The sequence below is a fragment of the Rhea pennata genome, chromosome 29 (assembly GCF_028389875.1).
Source record: "Rhea pennata isolate bPtePen1 chromosome 29, bPtePen1.pri, whole genome shotgun sequence".
NCBI lineage: Eukaryota > Metazoa > Chordata > Aves > Rheiformes > Rheidae > Rhea > Rhea pennata.
In genome coordinates, this window is record NC_084691.1 from 5,018,631 (window position 1) to 5,046,629 (window position 27,999).

Below are 27,999 nucleotides of genomic sequence, written 5' to 3' on the forward strand. Positions count from 1 at the left end.
GGCAGAAAGATGCCTATTTTCACAGCTTCAGCCTCAGCATTTCGTGAGACTTGGGGCTTTGGGCGGGTGAATGTCAGCTCAGTTCCCACCCCTGTCAAGTGCTGAAAGACTCCCTCTGCATGCAAAACAACTTCCTGGGTAAGCACAAGCCTTCCCTGCAGGCCTGGGAGGCAGGAGAAAAGCAATCAAAGCTCAGCCCCTTCTACAGCTCTGCTCTGCCGTGCCACTCAAACTCCAACAAAGCAGCACTTCAAAAATAGTAGGACTTAACTGCTTGTTGATGCTCAGCCCAGCAGAGCCCAGCCTGCCTGATGCCATTGGGCCACGCACTGTGAACATGAACAACTAACAGCGTGGGCAGGCAATCATCTCTGCTGGGGTGGGCGATGCAGCAGGGCCATCAGCAAGGAGCCACTGCAAAGGAAGGCAGGTCTAGGGCAGCAGAGGAAAGAAACAGAAGCTGTTAGCACCAGAGCAGCCAGCTCCCATGACTTCTGGGTATCCCTAGCTGTTGCAAAGCTCTGGGTTCAAGAACCTGGAGGAATCTTGGCCTTCTCTCAAATCCAGCTGGAAGGCATGACAAGATCATCTTATCCATCTCTGTCCCATGGCTGCAGTGAATCAAATGAGAAGAACCCCCTATTCACCAATCTAAAGAGAATTTCTCGTTCTTTAAAACCATTGTGGTTTTCTGAGCTGAGACTTGCTACTGGGAGTGTCACAGCTGGGCTCTCACAGAAGAGCACTGTCTGGAACATTCCTGGGTGATGTGACACCCTTCAGCAGATGTCTCACCTACAGGTTTGAGACCTCCTGCTAGCTTCAGAGTGAGACAGCCTGTGCTAAGACCAGTGACCCAGGCACACGTTGAAGTTGGAGGCCTTGGCTGGCTTTCCTGGGGCTCCCAGCCAGCCAACCTTTGGCATCAGGAAGGAAATGAGGGAATGAGCAGGTGTTCTTCCTCTACGGTGCGACAGAACACAGAGTATCAGGCTTTGAAATCTTTGCAGGATGAAGGCTCTGCACCGGGGCCTCAACTACCCAGGAGGAGAGGGCAGCAAAGCCAAAAAAGAGCAAAAAAATGTTTCACCAACAATAAGCCACAACTTTTATTAACCGATAGAAATAGTACAAATTTTAAATTTAGTTGCATTTTACTCTTCTCTGAAACACCCAAAAAGGCTCCTCCCTCCTGACAGCTACATCGTCAATTCCTGCAAAGAGAAAGAGCAGTTAGAAGCCAGCCTTGCCCACTGGCACAGAACTCTGGCTCCAGACACATGGAGTGCTCTTTAGGGAAGACAAGCCCCTACAGCTTGTCTGCCCAGCAGGGCCTGCAACAGGTTGTTTTGCTTCCTGGCCTTCCACTCGGAAGCAAGCCACTGCACAGGGCATGCAGTTACATGATACTCCACACAGATACTTGGGGTGCAGATGGAAGGAAACAAACTCCCTCCATTTTGCATCACATAACTCCCAAATTCATTCCGTACTTCCTCCAGCTGCAGCGAAACAAGCACTACAGGTCTCCCCCACAGGGACGTTTCATTTCAAACTATTACATCTCTTCCCCAGGCTCAAGACTCATTTGACTGGCTGGAAATGCCCTGCAGGCAGACACTCACCATTATAGCATTTACAATATCGTTACTGTTGTTCTTCAGGGCACGGACTGCCTTTGCTCGGGACACGTTCGCCTGGGACATGACCAGCTCGATATCTTTCACTTCCACACCGGTTTCGTCAACCTAAGGAGACATAGACCAGGATTGTCTCCAGCTGAATGCGTGGCCTGCTCAGTGCCCAGCGAAGAAAAATGGGATTGTCTGGATTGGGGCAGCTCCAAGTCAAGCCAAAGGCAGAAGCTGGGATGCAAGACTGGGCACTATCTAGCCTTGCAGGCAGCCTTCTGACACTGACTGGGACCAGGTCCTCCAGGGGAAGGACCTGGCTCTTCCCTTTTGTCATCAAGCCAAACATTTGGGGGAAAGAAAGAAAACTGTGTGTCATAATGCAAAGTTCTAGATGTGGCACAAAGTGGCAGGGAAGGGGGCTCAGGCAGAAAGAGGAGCTGATGGAGCAATCCTGTAAGAGCAAACGCAGCAAGCAAGGGAGGAAGCGTCTTTGGGGAGCAAAACTATGATCCACGGAGCAAAGACAGAGCACAACGGCCTGGTAGGGAACTGCCCTGGTGGAGGGCAAATCCAGCTCCTCCTCCTCAGAGCTCTCTGGGGCACCTCCAGCCTGAGGCACCTCCAGCCCAGGGCACCTCTGCTCAGCCCATGGCCAAAGCTTTGGACAGGTCAAGCAGACGACTGATTGCACCTAGGATATAGCCTGTGAAGCCCCACCCTGGCAAGCGCTGCCAGGCAGGCAGCGTGGGGAGGAAGAACTTCTCAGAGCAGCACGCTCCGTTTAGCATGAATGTGCTTTAACACAATGAGGTACTTCAGCTCAGTGGCTAGGCTTCGCATTTTGGTTCAGTGTCTGAACAAAGCGCCCTGCCCCGCTGCTGACAGTCTGGGGAAGGCATACCTCTTCCTCCTCACTCTCCTCCTGCACGGTGGGGGTCTGTGTGTTTTCTTGGATGTTTGAGACAGCTTCTCCTTGCACTTTGAACTTCTCAGCAGCTGCCAGCTGGGCCTGCTGGGACAGATCCTCGATCTGGGGGAGAGAAGAAGCACGAGTGAGGCCAGCCCTATGCAGAGTAGGATGTCAGCACACAGGCTCAGACATCACAGCTGTTTTCCTCACTCTGCTGCAATGCCAGCACATTAAATAGCTCTGCTGCACAACCAAGCTGGGAAACCAGCTGTCAGTGAGGACTGGGGCCTGCCCACACCTCTCTAGGGGCGTGCACAGCACCAGGGATCCAGCCAGCTGTGGCTGCTGTTCGCAGGTGGCAAGGATGAGCCTTGCTACCTCAGAGCTGCCAACTCGCTGCTGTGAATACAGATTAACATGGCTGCCAGACACGACGTAGAGTCAGCGCACCTTCGCTTCGCCAAAGACGATGTAGGTGTCTGATGCTGGGCTCTTGTATACGTCTGGCTTTGTGATGACAAAGAGGATGTTCTTAGATTTCCGAATGGTGACTCTGGTTACTCCTGTGACTTGGCGAAGGCCCAGCTTAGACATTGCCTTAAAAAAAAAAGAAAAAAAAAAGAAAGAAGAGTGAGAGAAAGAAAAGTAAAAGTTCGTGAGACAGCCCAGCCTAGGACAAGATGCGTATGCTCATCTGCTCTCTAGAGACCAGGGTCCAACAATTGATGCGCTCATGTGAATGAAAATGTGTGTTTTACTGCTGCAAACAAGCATTCAAAGGCGTTTAGGCTGACACTGCGCTGAGCGCCTGGGAGGGAACTTTCTATTCCCAGCACTGGCACAGATCCGTAGCATGACCTCGAGCCACTTCAGGCACAAGGGTTTTTCCCGTGAAAGGGGGGCATCGCCTTGCCTGGGGGCCTGACCAAGGCAGAAAGTCACAGCAACCTTTCTCAGTGCCTGAAAGCCTTGCTGCTATAGTACAAGGGCAGGACACGGAGGAGGAGCAAATCTGAGCAGGGTTCATCAGACGAACTCCCAAGCCCAGCTCATCCACAGGCAGGCTGTTCGCTATATATGGATTTGGTCCCTTTACCATCCCATCTTACCTTTCGTGCTTTCTTTTCACTCCGACTCTGTTTAGCTTTGCTAACAGGTTCTTCATCTATTTCAGCTGCTGCTGCAAGCTGCAAGGACAGAAAGCAACAGGGACCTTAGACAGCTCTGAGGAGGTGATGGACAGCATCTAAGGAGATCCTGCTTCTGCCTCTACTGGGCGCTGTAAACCCAAGGGGACCTGTTCTCTGACCAGCAGGGAGGAAAAGAAAAATAGAGGTCTGTCCTTTCTGTAAAGGACAGCTCTCCAACCACCATTCCCTGGTGTGAGCTACCTGAGATGGGGGCTGCCTGAGGGGCCCTCAGGTGATTCTGAAGAGAAATTTTCCAGAAGAGCATCTCCCTGCACATGCTACACCTACCAAAACTCCCAGGAAGTGGGAGGTGAGCACGGCTGTCCTGACACACTCTCCTGCACGTCTGGCCTGTGCCCACTGCCCTACCTGTGCCTGCTGTGTCGTGGCCTGTGTAGAGTCTTGTTCTTCAAGTTCTGGTACAGATTCATCACTGTCAGATTCTGTTCCGGACCCTATTGAAACAAACACATCACTTTGCAGCTTAGGACCTTGCAAAGAGAGGCAAGTAAGTCCCCAGGAAACAGCAAGATCAAAGACCCAAACTGCTTTGGCGTAAGCTTTGTTGCAGGGGTTTTGGTGCTGACACAGTTAAATCAAGTAGGGCTTTACAGGAACATACGAACGCTCTTAAGGACCAACAAACTTTGTGAAACATACTGGAAAGCCCTAGAGAATAAATTCCATACAATCACCGGCTTGTCAAACTGCAAAAAAACTTAATTGTCAATGTTCCCTGTATTTAAAAATATTAGAATTCCACCTGAAATGAATTTCAAGTCAGTATGCTTACGTATGCTGGCAGAAGGAGCTCTCCCTACAATCCCAAACAATGAGCCAGCCAGTGGCACTCTCACCACGATGGAAATTCCCCTGCAGCAGCAAGGAGAGAACCTAGTGCCCAGACCAGCACGGGTGAGGCCTTGCGCCCACCTGCACCAGCAGCTGACCCATGCCAGGCTGTGCCATGCTCCTGCAGGGCTGTCGGAGCACTGCAGGTGCCCAGAGGCTCGCTTGGGAATGCCAATGCTCGCTGGTGAGTCAGTGGAGTCCCCAAAAGGCAGCATGAGCCAGAGCTGCTCCCCTAACTGAAGGTAATGTGCTGGCCAGCACGGCAGCCCCAGCTCAAGTAACAAGCCCAGCAGCATGGCAGCCCCCCCAGGGCAGTGAGTCAGCACAAGCCCTGCACTGACAGAGACTCCTGTGGAGGCCAAAGAATGACACTCCCTTAATTCTGCTCAAACCTGTTTAGACAGCAGCAAAACTGGGGATTGCAGGAGCTCAGACATGCAGCATGGAAATGAGATCCAATTCACCTCGAGTTTTCGGGGCTGCTGTGCAGAGCCAAGCCTGTCAGTGACATTATTACAGGGAATGATTTGTAACTACCTGGAAAGCCCCTATCAGGGAACAGCATTTTTGGAAGCTCAAGTTGGCATTTGTGCCATGGCCTGAAAGCTGCCACAAGCCCAGGATGGCTCAGAGGGCTGCCAGCTCCAACGCCTCTCTGCTGCAGAGGCTGTGGTTAGCCTGTGAAACACAGCATCCCCTTGAAGCTGGTGTCTGACCACACAGGAGTGAAAGGAGCACAGCTGGGGCTCTCTTCAGCTCTCAGAGCAGGCTGGAGATGTGCACGATGCCTTCTCTTGGGCAGCTATTACCTGAATGCAGTTCCATTTCCTTCTCTCAGCACAGGCCTGTGCCCACGGATACGCTGAGCGAACACAGAACCCTCAGCAAAGCTCTGGGTTCTCTCTCTCCGCAGACTGTTAAGTGAGTCAGGGGGAATCCCAACAGCTCACACAGGCAAATGTGTTTCTTCCAGAGTGCAGGGACCCATTCCAACACCAGCAGTGCCCCCACCCCTCCTTCTGCTGGCTGACTCCCAGCAGACGCCAGGCCTCGGCAGAGCTGGCGCATGCTAGCAGCTCCAAGTGACCAGAGTGCACCTGAGAGCCCTGGACATCTTCACGCAGAGATGTGTCCCCAACACAGCCACGCAGGAAGGAGAGGAAGGGAACAGGTAAAACCACGGTGGATGCCACACACACACGAGGGGATATGTGTATGTGGCGGCTCCACTTGGAGTTTCAGCGTAAAGCCAGTTCAGACAAGTTACAACACCTGCACCACAAGCCACACTGTGCTCTGTGCCCAAGAACACGCTGTTAGTGACGCCAAGTCGCACCTGCTGGCACTGGACCATGCAGTGAGCCCTGACCTGCCCGACCCCGTGACTGCAGGCCTGGCAGGTGACCCCTCCCCACTCCCCCACCTCCAAACTCAACAGCCACTCAGGTAGGCTCGGCTCAGTCTGGCATGGTTCGGGCCTGCCTGCAGCACCCGGCATTTCTAAAGACAGCTCATCTAGATCGACACACCAAGCGATGTAGGGGCAGCTGGAGTCCCCGACAGCGAGTTAGTATCCGGTGGGCAGTAAGTGACATTCCATGCACACAGCACACCGAGCAGGCAAATACCCTTGTCATTCTTCATCACAGACTGCTTAGCTGGAGGAGCTGGGGCCTCAGCAGGGGCCACAGCTGCTCTGGGTGAGAGGTCCACCAGGATGGGCTGCAAAGGCGGTTCGACAGCAGGCACCTCTGGGGGGATCAGAGGTGGCAGGTCATCGTCGTCGACAGCAGCACAGATTGGGGCTGGGGCTTTTGATGGAGGTTTGGATGGGGGGGCACGTGGAGCCAGCTTAGGGAGCTTAGCTGAAGGAGGTTGCTTTTTAGTGGGGGAAACGGCAGGTGCAGAGGAAGCAGGCGGGGTGAGGTTACCCCCTGTGGCAGAGGCAGGAAGCTTGGCAGCTGGTTTCTGGGGGGCAGGACTGACAGCAGGGGAGGCTGCAGGGGCAGTGACCCCAGCAGATGGCTTAGGGAGGGCATCAGGAACCCCCAGGACTGGGCAAGCAGGAGAGACGGGCACAGATGCGGCAGCAGCTCCTGGAGCTGCAGCTAGTATGTCATGCACAGGGCTCATGCTAGCAGCAGGAGGGGCTGGAGCTGGGGCAGGGGCTGATGGGGCAGCCACAGGGCTCATGGGGGATGATCTGGCTGGTGAAGGGCCACCAGGAGCTGTGAGCCCTGGTGCGGCTGGGGTGGGAGGAGCAGATGGGGCAGCCACAGGACTCACGGGAGGCAATTTGGCTGCTGGAGGGGTGGATGGAGCTGGTGGAGCAGCAGGAGCTGCAAGCCCTGGTGTGGCTGGGGTGGGAGGAGCAGATGGGGCAGCCACAGGGCTCACGGGAGGTGATTTGGCTGCTGGAGGGGTAGATGGAGCTGGTGGAGCAGCAGGAGCTGCAAGCCCTGGTGAGGCTGGGGTGGGAGGAGCAGATGGGGCAGCCACAGGGCTCACAGGAGGTGATTTGGCTGCTGGAGGGGTGGATGGAGCTGGTGGAGCAGCAGGAGCTGCAAGCCCTGGTGCGGCTGGGGTGGGAGGAGCAGATGGGGCAGCCACAGGGCTCACAGGAGGTGATTTGGCTGCTGGAGGGGTGGATGGAGCTGGTGGAGCAGCAGGAGCTGCAAGCCCTGGTGCGGCTGGGGTGGGAGGAGCAGATGGGGCAGCCACAGGGCTCACGGGAGGTGATTTGGCTGCTGGAGGGGTGGATGGAGCTGGTGGAGCAGCAGGAGCTGCAAGCCCTGGTGAGGCTGGGGTGGGAGGTGCAGATGGGGCAGCCACAGGGCTCACGGGAGGCGATTTGGCTGCTGGAGGGGTGGATGGAGCTGGTGGAGCAGCAGGAGCTGCAAGCCCTGGTGTGGCTGGGGTGCGAGGAGCAGATGGGGCAGCCACAGGGCCCACGGGAGGCGATTTGGCTGCTGGAGGGGTGGATGGAGCAGCAGGATCTGCCAGTCCTGGTATGGCTGGGGTGGGAGGAGCAGATGGGGCAGCCACAGGGCTCACGGGAGGTGATTTGGCTGCTGGAGGGGTGGATGGAGCTGGTGGAGCAGCAGGAGCTGCAAGCCCTGGTGTGGCTGGGGTGGGAGGAGCAGATGGGGCAGCCACAGGGCTCACGGGAGGTGATTTGGCTGCTGGAGGGGTGGATGGAGCTGGTGGAGCAGCAGGAGCTGCAAGCCCTGGTGCGGCTGGGGTGGGAGGAGCAGATGGGGCAGCCACAGGGCTCACGGGAGGTGATTTGGCTGCTGGAGGGGTGGATGGAGCTGGTGGAGCAGCAGGAGCTGCAAGCCCTGGTGTGGCTGGGGTGGGAGGAGCAGATGGGGCAGCCACAGGGCTCACGGGAGGTGATTTGGCTGCTGGAGGGGTGGATGGAGCTGGTGGAGCAGCAGGAGCTGCAAGCCCTGGTGTGGCTGGGGTGGGAGGAGCAGATGGGGCAGCCACAGGGCTCACAGGAGGTGATTTGGCTGCCGGAGGGGTGGATGGAGCTGGTGGAGCAGGAGCTGCCAGTCCTGGTGTGGCAGGAGCAGAATGGAAAGTGGCAGGAGCAGAAAGGGAAGTGGCAGGGCTCAGGGGAGGAGATATGGCTGCTGGAGGGGTGGATGGAGCTGCCATCGCTGATGTGATGGGTAAAGAGATGACAGGGGCTGAAGGAGCAGATGGAGCAGCAGCCAAAGGAGCTGTCTGCAGGGAAACTGGACTCATCGGAGCCGGTGTCCCTGCGGCAGATGCAGCAGCTCCCAGAGAGGTTTTGGACAGTGCAGGAGCGACTGGAGCTGCCACAGTGGCCACAGCAGGCACTGCCTGAGAGTTTGGGCTCCCAGGAGGTGTCGTTGGCACAGAGGGAGGGACTGGGGCTCCTGTGACTGGTGTTGCATCAGCAACAGGGGCAGCAGCTGGGGCAGCCATGGGACAGGCAGGGTCTGCAGGGGTGGCTTTGGCTGCCACAGCGGTGATGGGAGCTGGGGAGGAAGCAGGACCTGCCAAAGCTGGTGCTGCAGGAAGAGAACCAGCAGCAGCAGAGGCTGCCAGGGGAGAGGCAGGGCCTGCAGGACAGATCTGGGCCGCAGAAGGAACAACTGGAGTGCCAGGGGCTGGGCCTTGTGGGGCAGCAGCAGGGCTCCCAGGTGACATCCCAGTTGGTATCAAAGGGGCTGGGGGTGATGAAGGGACTGCTGCCTTGGGGGAAATCAGGAAAGCAGGTGGAGAGACGGCACCTGCCAGAGCTGGGCACTCAGGCGGAATGAGAGGGGGCAGGGGAGAGTCAGGGGTTGGGGTCTGGGGAGAGGCCATGGCCAAAGCAGAAGCCAGAGGGAGAGAGGCAGGGCTCCCAGGAGAGGCTGGCGCTGCAGGGGCACAAACCGGAGAGACTGCAGCTGGTGCTGTGAAAAGACAGAGAGGGGTAGCAACAGGGGGAGAGCCTGGGGTGTGAGGACAAGTCACAGCCTCAGGAAGAGCAGCTGAAGCTGGCAGGAAAAGGGGACTTGCTCCCAGGGGAGATGTCTTTGCAGATGGTGCCACAAGGGGACAGGAAGGGGTTACTGGGACAGTAGGTGGGGCAGCTCCTGGGCTGCTGGGAGACACTGAGGAAGGAGCAGGCAGAGGGGCCTGGGCAGCAGCTCCAGCAGGGCTCAGAGGGGCAGCAAATGGAGCAGCTTTCACAGAAGTGAGAGCTGCTGGGGGAGAACCAGGGCTTACGGGGGAAACAGCAGTCACAGGAGTGGTGGTAAGGGGAGCTGGTGTCACCAGGGCTGGATCAGCAGCCACAGCAAGAGACACTGGGGCTGGGAGTCCTGGGGCTGCAGAGGTAACTGGGCCATCAGAAGGCCCTGGAGATCCTGGGGCTGCAAAACTGGTCAGGGACTGCGGAACCAAGGCTGGAGGAGGGGAAGGAGAAGTAGTAACTGGGACCTGTGGAGCTGGGGTAGGGAGCTGCGGGGGAACAGAAAACACAGGCATCACTGCAGCTGGGACCACAAGTGGGGAAGGCGGGGCAGGAGAGGCTGGTGCAGGGTCTGGAGGGCAGGCAGCAGTAGGCATGGCTGTGGCAGGGCTGGGCTGCCCAGCTGAGGGAGCCAGGCCAGCAGGACCTGGAGCAGCTGCAGGGGATGGAGACGGAGTCAGAGCTGGGGAATGAGCAGCATGAAGAACAGCTAAAGGAGAGAAACAAAGTGAACTGATGAGAAAAAGAAACCAAGGGCAGGACAGAAGAAAGGTGAATTATCACAAAGGACACCCGCACAAAACGCAGCTGATCCTCTGGCCCCATCCTGACTCAGAGCTCATCAGGCCACTGCACATGGCACGCTGAGTCTGTCACTTCAGGACAGTGACAAGAGAGGCATTTCATATGCACAGGCACCCGTGCTCTCCCGGTCAAGCCCTCCCATGCACACAGGCACTGAAGGCTCTCAAGGACTAAGAGTCACTGTCTTCTCATCACACAAGTGAAGCACTCAGCTCCAACACGCTCTCCAGCCCATAAATCCAGGGAAATAATCCTTGTGGTAGATGGAGCAGACAGCTCCATCTATCACAGTGTGCTGGAAACCAACGGGGAACCTGGCCTTCCACCTAAAGACTTCATGCTCAGCTTCTAGAGCAGCAGATAGAAGTGTGCCTGACCTACTAGACCCCAAACACACTGTGATGTTCACTTGCCTCTAGAAATTGGAATGGATTTTGCAGAGAATGTTGTGCCACCATGCTTGCACATGAGCTGATGGGGTACAAGTACCCTCTTAGAGGTAAAGAAATGGAATTAACAATGCTGTCCCAAACTTCCCCCATCTAGTGCAGCTGTGCTCAGAACCCCTGTGTACAAAGAGGTGGCATGTGAAGAGCTAAGGGGCCCCAACAGGCCAAGCACTGCAGGAACCCAATGGGGTAAGTGAGTTGACAGGCTTCACTGTCAGCTTTGTGCGCAGCACTTCCCTGCTAAAGGGGCTGCATTAACCTTCCGTCGGCTGCAGAGCCCTTGGGGCCCAGACAAACTGCCAACACTACTCCCCTAAACCTGGGGAGTCGCATCCCAGCCCCGCAGGTGCAGTGGGGATGACAGGTCACCACCCAAGAACAGGAAGAAAATGTCATCAAATTTAACACGTTTGAGTGCTTAACTGTTCCAGGAGTGCTCTCACAGGCATGCTCTGTCAGAGGGCAGCCACATTCCCCTCATCCCTGATGCGTTACACATGCAGACCCTCCTGTGAGGCAGATGCTCCTTCACTGATGAGGTAATCGAAGCACCAAGGAATGGCGTGACTCACCCACACTGAGTCAGCAGCAGAGCAGGGGCAGGACCCCAGTGTCCTGGCTCCCACACAGCAATCCATGCTCCCCCTTACAAAGTGTTAGGGTTAATGTAACTGAAACCATCTAGAACAGCAAACTATTGTTAATGAGGCACACAAGGTGTTACTGAGGAGGGATTCAGAATACCTGGTGCTTCAACAGGAGGGGCAGTACCAGGGGCTGCAGGAAGAAGGACAACAAGTGAGAACAGATCATTAAGACAAGTCCTGCCAACTGAGATTGCTCACCATCTAGTTTCCTTGGCTCAGTCCCAGCTCAAGCCAGTGCCTTGAAAGCCCTGGCACTCACCATACCAAAAACTAAACTTAGCAGCAGCACAACCAAAGCGAACTCATTCAGAGAAGAGGCACCGTCAGAGCCAAGGATGACAGTGCTGGTCTGACCAGTGTAACAGGCAAGCTGCAGACCAGGAGAGTAGAACCAGCAGAGCCACACATCCACCCTTCTGGTAACTTCAGCCCCAAGCTCTATATTAACCCCAAGCCCAGGAGGCAGCGTGTCCCAGCACGTCCGTCAAGAGAGCAGGATGGCAGGAACAAAACCAGGCCTGCTGCGGAGGAGCAACCACACCAACACCTGATGAGCTCAAATCACAACCCACTCGACAGAGATCCAGTCATATAAGGAAGCAATAAATTTCATCCCTACTTCATTTCAGGGCACTGGCTCTCATTTGCTTTAGCCGCATCCAACAGGAAGGACACAAACTGGCCCAAAAGCCCCTTTACACAGGTCACCTGCCTACCCAAGGCAGGGCAAACTGTCTGTGTGTCCACTGTTTCTTCTCAGTCTTTCCCAAATTAGGATAAGAGCTAGTCAAGAGACTCAAGTCCTCACCCCTCTGCTGTCCAGAACATTAATAAATGTATTAAAGACAGAACTTTGCTCTGTAGATGAGATTGCATTCTCTTCTCCAGGGGCAGTTGCCCAAAAGATGTTCCTAAGGCCTCATTTTCCCCAACCTATTCTAAAATACAGTATGCTGGGAAGAGATAGCAGACTAAAGGTGGGCAGCTAGTTAATGAGTGCTGGAAATCAGTGCCTTGTGCCAAACACCAGTAAGGCCCAGCACACATCAGGACACTTCCTGCTCCAGAGAGGACATCTATTGGTACTTCAAGGAGGAGCAATGCAATCTGGCCAAAAGTTGAGCTGGTCCCAAGCCCTTCACAAAACGAGCCAGAAAGACAAAAATGTTCCCTACTGAAACTCCTTCCCATCCCTGCCACACTGCCCTATTCCTTCTCCGTTTGCACTGGCACCTCCAGTGAAACCACCACTTGAGGACATCCTTCAGATAAGCTGTTTCTAAATCATCACTTGTTCTCCAGAAACAACTCCACTGCTCTGGTGGCCACCTCCACAGACCAAGGTGAGATGCAGGGCTCTCAAAAAGCACATATCATTTCTTAAGGGACATTTAAATTAACCAGGCTGCAAAGCCTCTTAAGGTCAGGCTGCATATACCTGAATGGCTGAAGCTCTGGACTGCATACCACTGTGTTGAGCATTAAACACTTCCCACAGGATAGCTAACATCCAAGGAATAACCTAAATGTCAAAGGAAACCATCTGAAGACTCTCCCACCCACTGCAAGACTGTTACCCTGCATCAGCACTCTCCAAGTACCAGCTCCTTTTGTGCCCTGCCAGATCTCAGAACAGCCTGCTCAGCACAAATGAGATAAATACAGCAACTTTTCACACACACACACACACCTTCAATCTCCACCCTGTTAATTGAGACCTACCTGATGGCTCCTGAGCAGCCTCAGACTTTACAGCTCCAGCCCATGAGTGCTCCCTGCCACCTCAGCCGCGCTGGCCTCTCTGGCTGCCAGCGTCACTCCTCAAGAGCCCCATTTGTTTCCCCAGGGGCTGGGGGAACAGGTACTTTAACACTTTTGCTGTTGAGCATATGCTACCTAAGGTCAAGATCTACTGACCTTTAGGTATGCTATGAAGTTGTTAGAGACCCAAGAGAAACTGAGAATTAAAAGGAGAAAAGCTGCAAACTACCACGTAAGACCTAGAGAAAAGCTGAGCCCTGGAAAAAGGCAAGGGATACAAGAGCACCAGGAAGGAACTCAACCTCAGGAATCCTAGCTATGCCTGAGCAGAAAAAGCAACAGCTGCCCCCCAGATCCAACAGTACAGTTGTTATACTAACAGCTGTCATTTAAATTTGCGCTCGAAGCTACTAGGCCACTTCCTCTTGATAAAACCTCTCTTGACAGAATATCTGATGATTCAAGAAGCCTCAACTTTCCCTGCAGTCTGCAAATCCAACTCACACGCTCTGGACAGATCCCTCATTTACCCGTCGTGCACTGTGTGGTTCCCCCATGCCTCAGGCCAGCTGACAAGGCCCGGTCACATATTCATGCAGTGTGTCCCTGAGCCTCGAGGCAATGCAGCAAACAAGGGCAGACTATTTGTTCACTGGATCACAGCATCCAGGAAACCTTCAAAAAAGTTAAGAAGCACAACACACAACAGATGTGAGAACAGTTCAGAAACCCACATTCCCATGCCTTCCTCCCCCGACACACACCGGCACACATATAAAAATGCACACTGCAAAATACCAGCAGGTTGCCTGATTTGTTTTTTTAACCTGCACTGACTCACAGCTCTAATCCTTCCCTCCCCAAGGACAACATGATGCGTTCTTAACAGCACATTCATCAGCTGTGTGTCAAGGCCAAGCACACGATGCCTGGTGAGTGCCATACCCTGCTGTAACCTTCTGACTGGAACCATAAAGCACCCCAAGTCTTGTCAGAATTTGGCCAGACTCTATCACAGAGAACTTAAGAATCTGACCAATTTTAGAGTGTAAAGGGATTTTTGCTTCTACGCATTCCTAGTAATTCTAGTAACTTCACAACTATACTGTCCTCTTGGTAAAACTGTTACTCTCTCTCCAGTTGCTGTAAGACTCAAACCCGTCACTGGAATATTGATTATGGAATAGGATTCTGAATGGGTTGTATATTTTCCCCATGAAGTACAAAGAAAAAGTAGCGAATGTAGTAATTTTCCCAATGTTTGGAGAAATGAGACATGACTGCGAAAAATGTGATTTAGGTGAGAATAGGTTCCTGTAAATGTTGTACAATGCCTATTTAGTTGGATAGCTGAAACACCCAGTCAAAACCACGTACAGATTTCTTTTGGATACAACAACAACAAAAAAACACTAAGACAGAGCAGAACAGCACCAAAGCAGTAAAGCAGGCAACCAGCACGTCACTTGGTTAGAGCAGCCGAGACTCACGGATGAATTTCATGCAGTAACCGTGGCAGTCAGGTTGGCAGCAGATCAGCTGCAAGCTGGTGCTCTGTGGCTAGCAATGCCCAAAGCATAGTTGCCCCAGAGCCTCGCAGCAGCCCCAACCTGCAAGCAGGTGACTACCAGTCTCTTCTCTGCTCACAGAGACCATGTAAATCCAGGCAAACAGAACCTGCTTATCTACCAACGTCCAAATTTCCTCCTTAGAAGTTAACAAGCCTCCCAAAGTCCTCCAGTGCTGAGGACAGGCGTGCTCTCCCCCCGCCAGCCGCCTTCACGGCTATTCCCCATTTCGCCGGGACGAGTCCAGAAGCACGCGACAAAGCCGCAGCGCTCACCTGTCTCAGCCTGCGGCTGCGGCAGCTCCTGCTCTGTGGCGGGGATGGTTTCTGTAGCTTCACCAGGCATTTCTGCGAGAAAAGCAAGCAAAAACAGGGCGCCCCAGCCCAGCTGTCAGCCCCGGACCGGCCCGGGTTAGGCCGCCGCCTTCCGCGAATCGCCCACGGATCGGGCCCGCGGGGAGGCCGCGCCCGGCCCGGACCCGCAGGCCCCGCAGGCCCCGCAGACAAGGGCCGCTGCCGGCCTGCGAACGGGGCTCCCCCCTCCCCGGGGCTGCGGCCCCGCCCGCCCCGGCGGCCGCAGGGCCCCATCGGCGGCGCCGGCCCATGCGCGCTGCCGCCGCCCTCCCTCTTGCCCGCGGCGCCGCGATCGGCGGACGGTCCGCGCGGCGGCGCCGGGCCCGCGCGGCGGCGGATGGCGCCGGATGGCGGCGGCGGGACTCACTGTGCGGGGAGCGGGGCCCAAGATGGCGGCGCAAAGAGAGCGAGCTGCTAGACGGCGCGACTTCCGGGAGCGCGACTGCTTCCGGGGCACGGGGCAGCGCTCGGTGCGTCCCGCCGGCCCGGCCCGGCGGACTCGCTTGGTGGTTCCGGCTTCCTCCTCGCTCCTCCAGCCCCACCCCGCGCGGGGGCAACAGAGGAGGAATGGGGACCCCCCCCCCCCCCCACCGAGTATGGGGCTGGGAGCCCCACGGATATGGGGCTGGCACGCCCACGGACAAAGATATCATGGACAAGGTGCCAGGACCCCGGCAGACAGCAACGTTCTGGGTGTGGGGCTGGGCCCCCCTGCACAGCACTGAGCCCCCAGGCATCCCCCCACAGCCGTGGGTCCGGCCCCATGCACAGCTCCGGGCAGGGACGACCCCGGCGCCCTCCACCCCGCCCAGCTCCGACCCACACGCATCGGCAGTGGAGGCAGCAAGAGCTGTTTAATGGTCTTTGTGCAAAAAGAGTACAAAAAGGGGGGCAGGAGAGGCTGGCGGGGGCTGGGGCATCCGCTGGCGGCGGTGGCACAGAGACGGCTCGGCCTCGGGACGCGGCTCGGCCTCGGGACGCGGGGCCCGGCTGCTGGCTCAGAAGTCTCCCTGTAGGTCTGGAAAGAGGAGAAACGGGGGTTTTTACCCCGAGAAGCGTGGCTTGCCGCGGTGCCGGGGCGGCGGCTGGGCGCTCACCGCTGCGGCGGAGCGCCTCTCCGCGCCGGGCGCGCTCCATGCCCTCCACGAACTGCTCCAAGAGCCGCACGTAGGGCGCCAGGCTCGTCCGCTTGTAGTCTGCGGGAGACGGGGCTGAGCGGGGCCAGGCCGGCCGGGACCCCCCCGCGGCCGCCCGGCCCCCCGCCCGGCCCGCTCACCCCGCGGCCGCCGCGCGGGCTCAGCCTCGCCGCCATCCTCCGGCTCGCCGGCTGCATCCAGCTCCTGGCACAGGGAGCTGCGGAGAGAGCGGCGGCAGCGGGGGGGTGAGGCGGTGCCCCCCGCTGCCGCCGCGGCCCCCGGCGTGCACCTACCTGATGGTGGGGACGGCAAAGGGGTCGAAGTGCTCCAGCCTCTGCAAATCCAGCGGCACCGAAACGCGCCCTGCGGGAGAAAGGGGGTGGTGGGGGGCTGCTGGGGAGGGGGGGCCACGCGGCGGGGGGGGCCGGGACCCACCTGTTTTGGGGTGGACGCTGAAGGGGCTCTTCAGCAGGTGCCCCACGCCTTTGCTGACGTTGATGTCCAGCCGGGGGAAGCAGTACTGCAGCATGATCTCCCAGTCGGCGTGGCACGGCGGGCTCTTCCCGGCGGCCGCGGGGCGCTGCGGCGGAGCAGCCGCCCGTCACCGCCGGCCCCGGCGCCATCGCCGCCGCCGCCGCCGCCGCCCCCGCGCCGCACTCACCCGCGTCCGCTCCATCCGGGCCCTCAGCAGCTCCCAGCGCTGCGCCGAGTCCCTCTTCTTGGGGAACTCGCCCCGCAGCGGCTCGCGGTGCTGTGCCGGCGGTTAAGGCCGCTCCGCAGGCGTTGCCGGCCCCCCTCCCGCTCCCGCTCCCCGCAGCTCCGGGAAGGATATCCTCCGGCACGAGGGCCAGCACCTTCTCCCAGCTCTCGCGGCTGCCCAGGATGTCCTGGCCCTCCAGGGCGTAGGCAGCGAAGTAGCGCTCCACGACGCTCACGGAGCGCCTGCGGGCAGACGGCGGCTCAGCCCCGCGCGCCCGCCCCGGCCCCCGCCGCGGCCCCGCCGCCGCCCACCTGACGAAGGGGTGCACGGGCTCCGACAGCGTCACCTTCTTCACCATCTCCGCGCCGCCCTGGGGGCACGGCGGCGGTGAGGCCGGGCCCGGGGGGGCTGCCCCGCGCTGCCCCCCAGCCCCGCCGCCGGCCCCCCACCTTCACCAGCGACAGGTACTCCACGGCGGCCCCGCGCAGCGCCGGCGACCACTTGCGCACCGCGTCGTCGCACACCCAGCAGTGGACACCCCGGCGGCCCGAGTACACCCAGAGCCGGTGCTTCACGCCCAGGTCCTCTGCGGCGGAAAGAGCCGGGCTCCAGCAAGCGCCGTGGCAGGCGGCGGTCCGGCACCTCGTGCTGGCGTGCCCCCAGGATCCCCTTCATCGCACCCCTCTGCCCCCTGCACCCCCAGCATCCCCCTCATTGCACCTCCAGGTACAACCCCAGGATCCCCCTCATCGCACCCCTCTGCCCCCTGCACCCCCAGCATCCCCCTCATCGCACCTCCAGGTACAACGCCAGCATCCCCCTCATCGCACCCCTCTGCCCCCTGCACCCCCAGCATCCCCCTCATCGCACCCCGGGCGCGCCTGCAGGATCCCCCTCATCGCACCCCTCGCCCATTGCACCCGCCCTGGGTGCTGCGGGGTCAGAGGCTATTGCACTGCGGGCCGTGGCTGTGCACGCCGTAAAAGCCGCAGGAAGGTGCGAGAAGGGGCACGGAGGCCCGGGGGCCTCACCCACGAGCGCCCGGTCGAGGACACGGATGGCGATGGTCATCAGGGGCCAGCACTTGGGGCAGATCTCGGCGGAGCTGGAGGCAGAGAGGCGTCGGGTGGGGAGCATGCGGCAGCTGTGCCGGCACCCCTGAGCCCGAGCCTGAGCCCGTCCCGCGCGCGCGGCCGCCCCGGGAACCTGCAGCACGTGCGCACGTCGTCGTAGTCCGTCATGTCGATGTCGAACACCAGCTCCTTCTCCTGCGGCTGGAAGGCGCCCGGGTGCACCGTGTTGTGCTGGTTGGGCTGTGTGCAAGGCAGGAGGCTCAGTCCCGCGCCGCGGAAAGCGGCCGAGCGGCGCCCCCTCCCTGGCCGCCCACTCACGCGGTGCGAGTACACAGCCCCGATGTCGATCTTGTAGGGGTTGATTTTCTGCAGCTCCCGCTCCAGCTCCTGGGGGCTGCCGAAGGACTGGAAGCGCAGGTAGATGTCGTCTCGCAGTGTGAAGGAGAACTCCCGCAGCTGGAAGTAGTTCTTGGCCACTGCAGGGGCCCGGCCGGTGTGGGCTGGGGCAGGGCCTTCCGCCCCCCAGCCCCCTCCCCGGCCCCGTGCTGCTGAGAGCCCCTCGCTCATCACACATGCCCCCAGCACCCTCCTGTTCACTGCCCCCCTGCTGCCACCCCTGCAAGTCCTCCCTTCATTATCTGCACCCAGGACCCCACTTCAGCACGTGTCCCCCCAGGGGGACCTCTACACTGCGCCTTTCCCAGCACCCCAGGACCCCCTTCATTGCACCCCTCTGCCCAGTGCGCCCCTGGGTGCACCTGCAGGATCCCCTTCATTGCACTGCTCTGTTCCCTGCACCCCCAGGAGCCCCCCACTCACTGCACCCCCTCCCAGCACCCCAGGATCCCCCACTCATCCCACGCACCCCCACGATCTCCTTCACTGCACTCCCCCCCAGCCATTGCACCCTGACCCCTGATCCCGGGACCCCTCCACTCATCCTCTCCATCCCCAGGACTCCCCTGATTGTGCCCCCCACTGCACCTCATCTCAGCACTCCCTGGATCCGAGATCCCCCCACTCATACTGTGCACCCCACGATCCCCGTCATTGCTCCCCCGCTCCTCGCGCCCCATCCCGGCACCCCCAGGTCCCCCCGGCTCATCGCATGCACCCCTTCCTCGCACCACCGCCCCCGCCCGCCGCGCCGCGCCGCGCCGCTGAGGCCGCCGCGCTCATCGCAGGCGCCGCCGGTCCCGCTCACCGCCGCCGTAGCTGAGCCAGCGGCCGTACGCGGCGTGCGGGAAGAGGCGCCGGTAGAAGACCGGGAGCAGCTCGGGCAGCGCCGCCGGCTCGAAGGGCGCCATGGCGGGAGCGCGAGCGCGGGAGCGGCGGCGGCGCCGCGCGTCCCCGGGGCCGCCGGGAGCTGTAGTCCGGGACCGCCCCCGGGCCCGGCCCGGCGCGGCGCTGCGGGGGCGGCGCGGCGCTGCGGGGGCGACACGGCGTTTTGGGGTACGCAGCCCCGGGGGGGGCGCGGGACTGGGAGCCGCACGGGATTGCAAAGGTGCACGCAGCCCGCGGGGGGCACACGGCTTTGCAGGTGGGGTGCGCCCAGCCCCTGCACGCAGCGTGGGGTGCACCCAGCCCCTGCACACTGCGTGGGGTGCGCCCAGCCCCTGCACACTGCGTGGGGTGCAGCCAGTCCCTGCACGCAGCGTGGGGTGCAGCCAGCCTCTACATGCAGCGTGGGGTGCACCCAGTCTCTGCACGCAGCGTGGGGTGCGCCCAGCCCCTGCACACTGCGTGGGGTGCAGCCAGTCCCTGCACGCAGCGTGGGGTGCAGCCAGCCTCTACATGCAGCGTGGGGTGCACCCAGTCTCTGCACGCAGCGTGGGGTGCGTCCAGCCCCTACATGCAGCATGGGGTGCGTCCAGCCCCTGCACGCAGCGTGGGGTGCACCCAGTCCCTGCACACTGCGGGGGTGCAGCCAGCCCCTGCACGCAGCGTGGGGTGCAGCCAGCCTCTACATGCAGCGTGGGGTGCGCCCAGCCCCTGCACGCAGCGTGGGGTGCACCCAGCCCCTGCACACTGCGTGGGGTGCGCCCAGCCCCTGCACACTGCGTGGGGTGCGCCCAGCCCCTGCACGCAGGGTGGGGTGCGTCCAGCCCCTACACGCAGCGTGGGGTGCGCCCAGCCCCTGCACGCAGCGTGGGGTGCGCCCAGTCCCTACATGCAGCATGGGGTGCACCCAGCCCCTGCCCACAGCGTGGGGTGCAGCCAGCCCCTACATGCAGTGTGGGGTGCACCTAGTCCCTGCATACAGTGTGGGATGTGCCCAGTCACAAGCACACAGTGTGGGGTGGGCCCAGCCTCTGCACATAGTGTGGGGTGCATCCAGCCCTCTGCACACGGTGTGGGGTGCGCCCAGCCCCTACATGCGGTGTGGGGTGCACCCAGCCCCCTGCACACACCGCAGGGCACACCCAGCCCCGTGCACGCTGCCTAGGGTGCTGGGGTGCGTGCAGCCCCTGGGGCAGTGGCCCAGCCCTGGTTAATGATTCCCCTCTGGCTGCACCAGGCAGTGGAGCCAGGGCAGCACCATGGCCCCCCTGCCTCTGTCCCCTCCCTGTGATGGTACGAAGCCAAGGGCCTGGAGCCAAGTTGCTGCAGCACCTCAAGGCCTCCGTGCCCTGTGCTGGGACCCTGCTGGGCCGATCAAGGGGCGGCCGGGGGGGTGGGAGCCATCTCCATCCCATCCAGCACAGCCCTACACTGGGCATTCGTGGGGACGCCGCGGGTGTCCGGTGCTGTGGGGCTGCATCTGGGCACATCTCCTGCAGCCTTTTCCCCAGTTGCGTGCTGCCCGCAAGGATGTGGCTGTACCTGGCAGTGCTGGTGGGGCTGTACCTGCTGCACCGGTGGCACCGGGAGCGGCAGCGGGTGCCCAACCTGGCCGAGAAGTACGTGCTGATCACGGGCTGCGACTCGGGCTTCGGGAACCTGCTGGCGCGGCAGCTGGACGCCCGGGGGCTGCGGGTGCTGGCGGCGTGCCTGACGGAGGCGGGGGCTGTGCGGCTGCGGGCGGCCGCCTCGTCCCGGCTGCAGACCATCATCCTGGACGTCACCTCCAGCGAGAGCATCGCTGCCGCCGTCGCCTGGGTTGAGGGACGCGTCGGCGACAGAGGTAGGGCCATGGTGCCCGATGCTCCTGTCCGGGCACTCCTGCGTCCCAGACCCCTTCTTGCAGGCGGGACGCTCCCAGGCTGCTGGGCTCACCCCTGGCTTTGGTGCCACATTTGCCCCAGCTCCAGCAATACCTTTGCTCCCAGCTCGGGCAGCACGTTCACCACTGCAGCAGCAGGTTGACAGGCAGCCCGCAGCCTTGCCCAACGCTGCCGGCAGTTGCTCCGCTGGGAAGGTCCCGTGCAGGCACAGCCGCCTTCCCCGTGCAGCGAGCAGCTCTCGCACAGGCACGGAGCAGCCCTGTGCTGCTCAGGGCGCTGGGGCTGGGGCTGAGCGATGGTGACCCTCCTCATCCCCTCTACAGGGCTCTGGGGGCTGGTGAACAACGCGGGCATCCTGCACCCCACCGCCCCCAACGAGTGGCTGCGCAAGGAGGACTTTGTGCGGGTGCTGAACGTCAACCTGGTGGGGCTGGTGGAGGTGACGCTGAGCTTCCTGCCCCTGGTGCGGCGCGCCCGGGGCCGCGTGGTCAATGTGGCCAGCATCCTGGGCCGGCTCGCCTTCTTCGGCGGTGGCTACTGCCCCTCCAAGTACGGCGTGGAGGCCTTCTCCGACAGCCTGCGGTAAGTGCTCCTCGCCGCTCCGCCGCCCCGCGGCCGGCAGGACGGGATCCCGCTGTGCCGGCCCCTGACGCGGCTCCGTTGCAGGCGCGAGCTCCGTGACTTCGGGGTGCGGGTGGCCATCGTGGAGCCGGGGTATTTCCGCACCAGCATGACGGACATTGCCCGCAGCCTGGAGGCCCTGGAGCGGTGCTGGGAGCGGGCGCCGGCCGGCGTGCGGGAGAGCTACGGGCAGCACTACTTCGAGAGCTGTAAGAGCCCGGCGGCAGGGAGGGCAGGGGCTGGGGCGGCCGGTGCCCACGGCGCTCACCCTCCTCCTCCTCCTCCACTCCCAGTCCACAGGGCCTTCGAGGCATTGCTGCGGACGCGCTACAGCAGTGACCTGTCGCCGGTCACCGGCTGCATAGAGCACGCGCTGACAGCGGTGCATCCCCGCACGCGCTACGCCGCCGGCTGGGAAGCCCGTCTGCGCTACATCCCTCTCTCCTACCTGCCCACCGCCCTGGCCGACTGGCTCCTGGCCCCAGCTCTGCCCCGGCCGGCCCAGGCACCCTGAGCCCACGGCCGGGACAGGCTGCCACCCCGGGGTGCTCTGTGGCTTGTCCATGGGGCTCGTGCCCCACCGGGGCTGTGGGAGCAGGGTGAGGCTGTGTATTAATAATAAAGCCAGGGCTGGCTGTGCTCGAGCAAGCAGTGCATCCCCGGCTGCGGCCTTCGAGCACCTGGGGGCAGCCCCCAGGGCGGCCGCTCTTTCCATTTCTGGAGTTGGGTGTCTCTGTGGGCGATGGGCACAGCAGTGTTTGCCTTGCGTGCCCAGCGAGTGCAGCTTATCTGGGGGGTCAAGGGTGAACGGTGGAGCCAAACACTGCTCTCTCGCGCAGTGGGTGAAAAGCTGTTCAGTGCTGGCACCTCCCCTGTCCTGTTCTGGCATGGTCGTGCCAGCTCCATCCTACGGGACTGGCCTTGGGCTGGGACGGGCGCCTGCGCAGCAGCGACATTCCTGAACTGAGGCGAGCGAGTTGCAGCGCAGCTGGCGGGGTCGGCTGCGGCAGAAACCCCGGACGGGCGCAGCCTGGCCAAGGCATCAGCGAGCGGGAGGTTGGCCTGGCATCGCACCTGCCCCAGATTCGCTGGATAGAGACTGCTCAGCCAGCAGCTGCTGTTGCAAGGGGAGAGGAGCAGGGTGGAGTTTGGCACAGCAGGACTGCACTGACCTGTGGACAGCAAACGCCCTTTGGGCTCTCAGCCCTCCTCTGCGGGAACTTATTTCTCTGGAGCCAGGAGGCATCGGCTCAGACAGGTTTCCCAGTCTGTCCGAGCAGCACCGGCTCCTCTCGCACCTTGGGGTCCCGCTGATCCAATTCCCACAGGTGGTGAGCACGTGCGCTGGGTGAGAAGAGCCTAAGCGATTAGAAACCTCGTCTGCTGGTAGGTCACCCCTGGCCATAAGGGGCATAACCAGGTGCTGGGCTCAGTGCTGCAGCACTGGGGTGAGCTGCAGCTGGGCTCCTGCCCTGGGCGCCCCGAGCAGCACAGCTAGAGTGGACCCAGGCATGGGAGCCCTGGCACTGGGGTGCAGCCGAGAGTGGGAACCCCAGCACCAGGGCAGACCTGAGCATGGGGACCCTCAGCACCAGGGTGGACCTGGGCATGGGAACCTTGGCACCGGGGCAGACCCAGGCGTGGGAACCATCAGCACCAGGGTGGACCCAGGCACGGGAATTATGAGCACTGGGGCAGACCTGTGTGTGGAGACCTTGGCACTGGGGTGGACCTGGGCACAGGAACTCCGCGAGCTGCCCTACGGCTGGGAGGACCTTGGGGCATCGTCGCGCTCACCCAGTGCCTCTGTTGCCCTGCCGGTGGGCAGGGGCCAACGGTGCAGCCCGGGTGCCGCTGCGCCATGCCTGGGGCACATTGCGGGTAGATGCTGCAAGGGCAGGTTTGCACCCGTCCCGGCTCTGCCTGGGCAAGACGTGATCCTGCAGCGCCTGGTGCTGGCGGCTGGGCCGGGGGTGCGCATGGAAGCTGCTGGTGAGGATGCACCACTCCCTAGAAAAGGCACCGCATGTGGGACAGCTGCTGGCATCATGCCAGCCTCATGGCTTTCAGCCTGCTTTGGGACACGTGATGGCCCACTAAAGCACTACAAGGTGCTACTGGGCCCATAGGACTGAGTCATGCCAAGGAGGCCATGGAGGGGCCGGGAAGGGGGCTGGGATGTGGCCCTGCAGCAAGGTACATGGGGGGTTGGAGCAGGACCGTGGGGCAGGATGTGGGGTGTGCGGCCACCTGGGGTGTGCGGCCACCTGGGGGACTCGGACAACAGTGGGGGGCTAAGACGGGGAGCAGGGCAGGTGCATGCCTCCCGCTGGGTGCTCAGCCAGCCCCATCACCTCCCGTGTGCCCCCAGCCCTGCAGGGATGTGGCTGTACCTGGCAGTGCTGGTGGGGCTGTACCTGCTGCACCGGTGGCACCGGGAGCGGCAGCGGGTGCCCAACCTGGCCGAGAAGTACGTGCTGATCACGGGCTGCGACTCGGGCTTCGGGAACCTGCTGGCGCGGCAGCTGGACGCCCGGGGGCTGCGGGTGCTGGCGGCGTGCCTGACGGAGGCGGGGGCTGTGCGGCTGCGGGCGGCCGCCTCGTCCCGGCTGCAGACCATCATCCTGGACGTCACCTCCAGCGAGAGCATCGCCGCCGCCGTCGCCTGGGTCGAGGAACGTGTCGGTGACAGAGGTAGGGCTGCAGCTCCGCGCACCCAGGCCGCGCTTGGCTGGGGGCAAGCGGCCCCGCGCTCACCCCGTGCTCCCCGCAGGGCTCTGGGGGCTGGTGAACAACGCGGGCATCGCCATCCCTGCCGCCCCCAACGAGTGGCTGCGCAAGGAGGACTTTGTGCGGGTGCTGAACGTCAACCTGGTGGGGCTGGTGGAGGTGACGCTGAGCTTCCTGCCCTTGGTGCGGCGCGCCCGGGGCCGCGTGGTCAACGTGTCCAGCGCGGCCGGCCGAATCGTGTTCTTTGGCGGTGGCTACTGCCCCTCCAAGTACGGCGTGGAGGCCTTCTCCGACAGCCTGCGGTAAGTGCCCTTCCCCACGCCGTCCCCTTCCCCACGTTGTCCCTGGCTGCGCTGAGCCTGCCCCTCACCCCAGGCGCGAGCTCCGTGACTTCGGGGTGCGGGTGTCCATCATCGAGCCCGGCTGCTTCCGCACGCCCATCGTGGACTCAGAGGCGGCGCGGGATAGCGTTGTGCATGCCTGGAGCCGCTGCTCCGACGAGGTGCGGCAGGCCTACGGGCAAAGCTACTTCTCCGCCTGTGAGTACTGCGCATAGGAGCTGGCAGAGCCCCAGCAGCTCCTGCAACTCTGATGCAGAGGGGCAAAGCAAGCGCCACGTCCCTCATTTTGTTCAGGCCAAACTCCACCAGTCGAGGTGGTGCCTGGCTGGGCCAGTCACTTTGCACTTTCTCCCCACAGACAACAATGAATTTCTGCAGCTCCTTTCCACGGCCAACTCCAACCTTTCCCTGGTCACCTCTGCCATGGAGCACGCGCTGACGGCTGAGCACCCGCGCACTCGCTACAGCTGTGGCCTGGACGTCAAGCTCCACTACATCCCACTGTCCTACCTGCCCACCTCCTGGGCCGACCGCTTGCTCATCTCCAACAGCATCAAGCCGGCCGGCAGCGTCTAGGGAGCCGCATGGAGCAAGGATGCCGACGTGACACTTGCAGCCACCATCAGGCTGCCAGGGACGGGCCGCAGCCCGCCAGCCCCGCGCCGCAGCACGCCGCGCGGGCAGCTCGGTGCTGGCAGCCGCCTCATTAAAAGCAATGCCACTTCCAAGCGGGTGTCGGGTGGCCTCTGTCACTCCCTCGCCTCTGAGAGTCTCTGTGCTTTGCAAAGGAACAAAACCCCACGTGCAGGGCTAGCCAGGGAGCAGGGGGACAAGGACAATCCATGAGACAGTGTGATAAATAAAATGTTGCAGGGCAGAGAAAACCAAGCAGTCACACTGGGGGGCTGCTGGTGTTGGCCAGGGGGAACCAAAGCTCCTTCTCTGCCCCGAAAGAGAGTGGCGGATGGGAAAATTGCCCCATTGCCCCCAAGGGATGCTCCCTCTGGTTTTGGGGTGACATGGCTCTGGAGGAGCTGCACCCCCGAACCACAGGTGCCAGCACAGAGGGGTGGGTAGGACTGGAATCATTTTGGAGTCGAGGGACGTCTCCCAACACGACCCCTAGGCCAGCCTGCAGCACGCCTGGCCGTGCCAGCAAGCGGTGGAGACACCGACTCCTTTGCCAAAAGCACTAGCAGAGGAGAAGGGCAAGGTACGGGGTGTTGCAACAGGGGGTTTGTGTCTACTTCTCTCCTGCACATGCGCCCGGATGCGTGTCCATGTTCCCGTGGATCAGTGCGGCTTCCCGCTGCCCCCGGGCTCTTCCCTGCGCGTGGGCTCGCCCCATCGGCCAAAGCGGCTAAATGCTTTGCGTCAGTGACGCAAGCAGAAGGAAACAGCGTTAGGAGACGCAGCGCTGCGCTGTGTTAAACACTGCGGGACGCTCCCCAAACCGGCCCCCTCCGGCAGCCGCTTCTGCAGGCAGGGCTGGAGCCCGTCGCGGCCGGGGCTGCTGCCAGCACAGCCCTGCTCGGGCTTCTGTGCGTGCCAATCCTGCGCTTGCCGCTGCCGTTCCCGTGCTTGCTGTTCCCGTGCCTGCCGTTCCCACGCTTGCTGCCACCATTCCCACACTTGTTGTTCCCGTGCCCACCGTTCCCGCACCCGCTGGTCCTGTGCCTGCGGTGGCATGGCTGCTGCTGCGCAGCTCCCTGCGCTGCAGCCTCGCTGCAAGAGTAATCATTAACCAGTGCCGGACTGGGGAGTCACAAGGTCGCTGGCAGAGCCGACACTGTGCCCAGTTGCACTGGTAACCTCCCTTGCGCTTGCCTCGCTGCCGGACGTGTGCAGAGCTCCCCTCGCCTTGCCCTGGCCCCCAGCCCTGCAGGGATGTGGCTGTACCTGGCAGTGCTGGTGGGGCTGTACCTGCTGCACCGGTGGCACCGGGAGCGGCAGCGGGTGCCCAACCTGGCCGAGAAGTACGTGCTGATCACGGGCTGCGACTCGGGCTTCGGGAACCTGCTGGCGCGGCAGCTGGACGCCCGGGGGCTGCGGGTGCTGGCGGCGTGCCTGACGGAGGCGGGGGCTGTGCGGCTGCGGGCGGCCGCCTCGTCCCGGCTGCAGACCATCATCCTGGACGTCACCTCCAGCGAGAGCATCGCCGCCGCCGTCGCCTGGGTCGAGGAACGCGTCGGCGACAGAGGTAGGGCTGCAGCTCCGCGCACCCAGGCCGCGCTTGGCTGGGGGCAAGCGGCCCCGCGCTCACCCCGTGCTCCCCGCAGGGCTCTGGGGGCTGGTGAACAACGCGGGCATCGGCATCCCCACCGCCCCCAACGAGTGGCTGCGCAAGGAGGACTTTGTGCGGGTGCTGAACGTCAACCTGGTGGGGCTGGTGGAGGTGACGCTGAGCTTCCTGCCCCTGGTGCGGCGCGCCCGGGGCCGCGTGGTCAATGTGGCCAGTGTCATGGGCCGGCTCGCCTTCTTTGGCGGTGGCTACTGCCCCTCCAAGTACGGCGTGGAGGCCTTCTCCGACAGCCTGCGGTAAGTCCTGCTCATCAGACCCATGCGCCTATGTCCCATGAAAAACTGGCTTGCGTGCTGCGGCATGGCCACTTCCTGCAGCAATGCTGGCATCCATGGGAAGGATGCCCACGAGCGTGGCTCCTGCTTCCCGCACGGCTCCCGCTCCTTTCCAGACTGGAGATGCGCCACTTCGGGGTGAAGGTCTGCATCATTGAACCGGGCTACTTCAGCACAGCTATGACCAGCGCTCAGATCCTTCACAATAATTTCCAACATGTCTGGGAGAAGCTCTCGGAGGAAACCAGAGCAAGTTATGGAGAGGCTTACTTCAAGAGTTGTGAGTACACCACCCAAAAGCTAAAGCGATGCTGCTCCTTTCCTGCAGCTGTAGCAAGACCCTGCAGCCAGCCGCCCTTCTTGGCTGAGTTTGGCACAAGGAAGGTGAGACTCGGCTGGCCTGACTGTCTCTGTTTGCCTCCGCAGCTTTAAAGCTAGTCCAGGAGCTGCAGAGTATGTGCAGCTCCAACCTGTCCTTGGTCACGGACTGCATGGAGCACGCGCTGACCAGCCAGCATCCTCGCACCCGCTACTCGGTGGGCTGGGATGCCAAGCTGCTATACCTGCCCCTCAGCTACCTGCCGTCGGCCTGGGCAGACGCCGTGCTCACCTGGTCCTACCCCAAACCCGCCCCGAGAACTCCATAGGCATCTGCTGGCAGGAGCATCCTGGGCCAGGCACATTGGCAGGGGCCCAGTGTCTCTGTAGAAGCACCTGAATTTCCAGTTATTCGATGCACATCTCATGACAACAAGCTGTCACCTGCCAGTGAACCCGTCCGAATCGGTCGCTCTGAGTCCTGGCCCGGCGGGACTCCGTTTCCAGCCTTGCCCAGGCACACCGGCAGCTGCTGCGGGAGAGCCTGGGACGGACGGTGTCAGGAGCAGTGAACCCTGATGCACATTAATGGGGGATTGTGGTTGCTTTTGCCTCAGTGACTCTTTTCTGGCCCGTTCACTGGGTGTTGGGGTTTAACATGTGAATAAAAGCAAGACATGCA

At 61.4% G+C, this 27,999-nt stretch overlaps 5 protein-coding genes across 9 annotated transcripts; 3 read left to right on the forward strand and 2 right to left on the reverse strand.

The window, feature by feature from the left end:
- Window positions 1-1,084: 1,084 nt before the first annotated feature.
- On the reverse strand, window positions 1,085-15,094 carry NACA (nascent polypeptide associated complex subunit alpha). Of its 3 annotated transcripts, XM_062597132.1 has the most exons (10): window positions 15,025-15,094; window positions 14,580-14,651; window positions 11,073-11,105; window positions 6,215-9,784; window positions 4,104-4,189; window positions 3,654-3,731; window positions 2,995-3,141; window positions 2,536-2,664; window positions 1,626-1,748; window positions 1,085-1,214 (listed from the first exon to the last, which is right to left on the reverse strand). In XM_062597132.1, exons 2-10 carry the CDS (start codon window positions 14,647-14,649, stop codon window positions 1,200-1,202), a joined length of 4,251 nt encoding a protein of 1,416 aa, XP_062453116.1. In that variant the 5' UTR covers window positions 14,650-14,651; window positions 15,025-15,094; the 3' UTR covers window positions 1,085-1,199. The 3 variants fall into 3 exon arrangements, with proteins under 3 accessions (XP_062453116.1, XP_062453117.1, XP_062453118.1); XM_062597133.1 differs by lacking the exon at window positions 11,073-11,105; XM_062597134.1 differs by lacking the exons at window positions 6,215-9,784; window positions 11,073-11,105.
- A 398-nt stretch (window positions 15,095-15,492) lies between these two features.
- On the reverse strand, window positions 15,493-18,909 carry PRIM1 (DNA primase subunit 1). Of its 2 annotated transcripts, XM_062597425.1 has the most exons (13): window positions 18,771-18,909; window positions 17,885-18,042; window positions 17,700-17,806; window positions 17,525-17,598; window positions 16,943-17,079; window positions 16,805-16,863; window positions 16,625-16,735; window positions 16,455-16,545; window positions 16,229-16,373; window positions 16,087-16,156; window positions 15,934-16,010; window positions 15,755-15,853; window positions 15,493-15,675 (listed from the first exon to the last, which is right to left on the reverse strand). In XM_062597425.1, the coding sequence occupies exons 1-13, from the start codon at window positions 18,871-18,873 to the stop codon at window positions 15,656-15,658; spliced, it is 1,251 nt and encodes a 416-aa protein (XP_062453409.1). In that variant the 5' UTR covers window positions 18,874-18,909; the 3' UTR covers window positions 15,493-15,655. The 2 variants fall into 2 exon arrangements, with proteins under 2 accessions (XP_062453409.1, XP_062453410.1); XM_062597426.1 differs by lacking the exon at window positions 15,493-15,675 and having other exon boundaries at window positions 15,767-15,853; window positions 17,885-17,971.
- Window positions 18,910-20,377: 1,468 nt separating this feature from the next.
- HSD17B6 (hydroxysteroid 17-beta dehydrogenase 6) lies at window positions 20,378-21,937 on the forward strand. Of its 2 annotated transcripts, none has more exons than XM_062597412.1 (4): window positions 20,378-20,690; window positions 21,054-21,312; window positions 21,397-21,574; window positions 21,662-21,937. In XM_062597412.1, the coding sequence occupies exons 1-4, from the start codon at window positions 20,378-20,380 to the stop codon at window positions 21,863-21,865; spliced, it is 954 nt and encodes a 317-aa protein (XP_062453396.1). In that variant the 3' UTR covers window positions 21,866-21,937. The 2 variants fall into 2 exon arrangements, with proteins under 2 accessions (XP_062453396.1, XP_062453395.1); XM_062597411.1 differs by having other exon boundaries at window positions 21,397-21,560; window positions 21,645-21,937.
- A 391-nt stretch (window positions 21,938-22,328) lies between these two features.
- Window positions 22,329-25,141, forward strand: LOC134152214 (17-beta-hydroxysteroid dehydrogenase type 6-like). Its single transcript, XM_062597376.1, has 5 exons — window positions 22,329-22,737; window positions 23,723-24,045; window positions 24,125-24,383; window positions 24,457-24,620; window positions 24,781-25,141. Exons 2-5 carry the CDS (start codon window positions 23,733-23,735, stop codon window positions 24,996-24,998), a joined length of 954 nt encoding a protein of 317 aa, XP_062453360.1. The 5' UTR covers window positions 22,329-22,737; window positions 23,723-23,732; the 3' UTR covers window positions 24,999-25,141.
- A 686-nt stretch (window positions 25,142-25,827) lies between these two features.
- On the forward strand, window positions 25,828-27,999 carry LOC134152198 (retinol dehydrogenase 16-like). Its single transcript, XM_062597365.1, has 4 exons — window positions 25,828-26,622; window positions 26,702-26,960; window positions 27,116-27,279; window positions 27,426-27,999. The coding sequence occupies exons 1-4, from the start codon at window positions 26,310-26,312 to the stop codon at window positions 27,644-27,646; spliced, it is 957 nt and encodes a 318-aa protein (XP_062453349.1). The 5' UTR covers window positions 25,828-26,309; the 3' UTR covers window positions 27,647-27,999.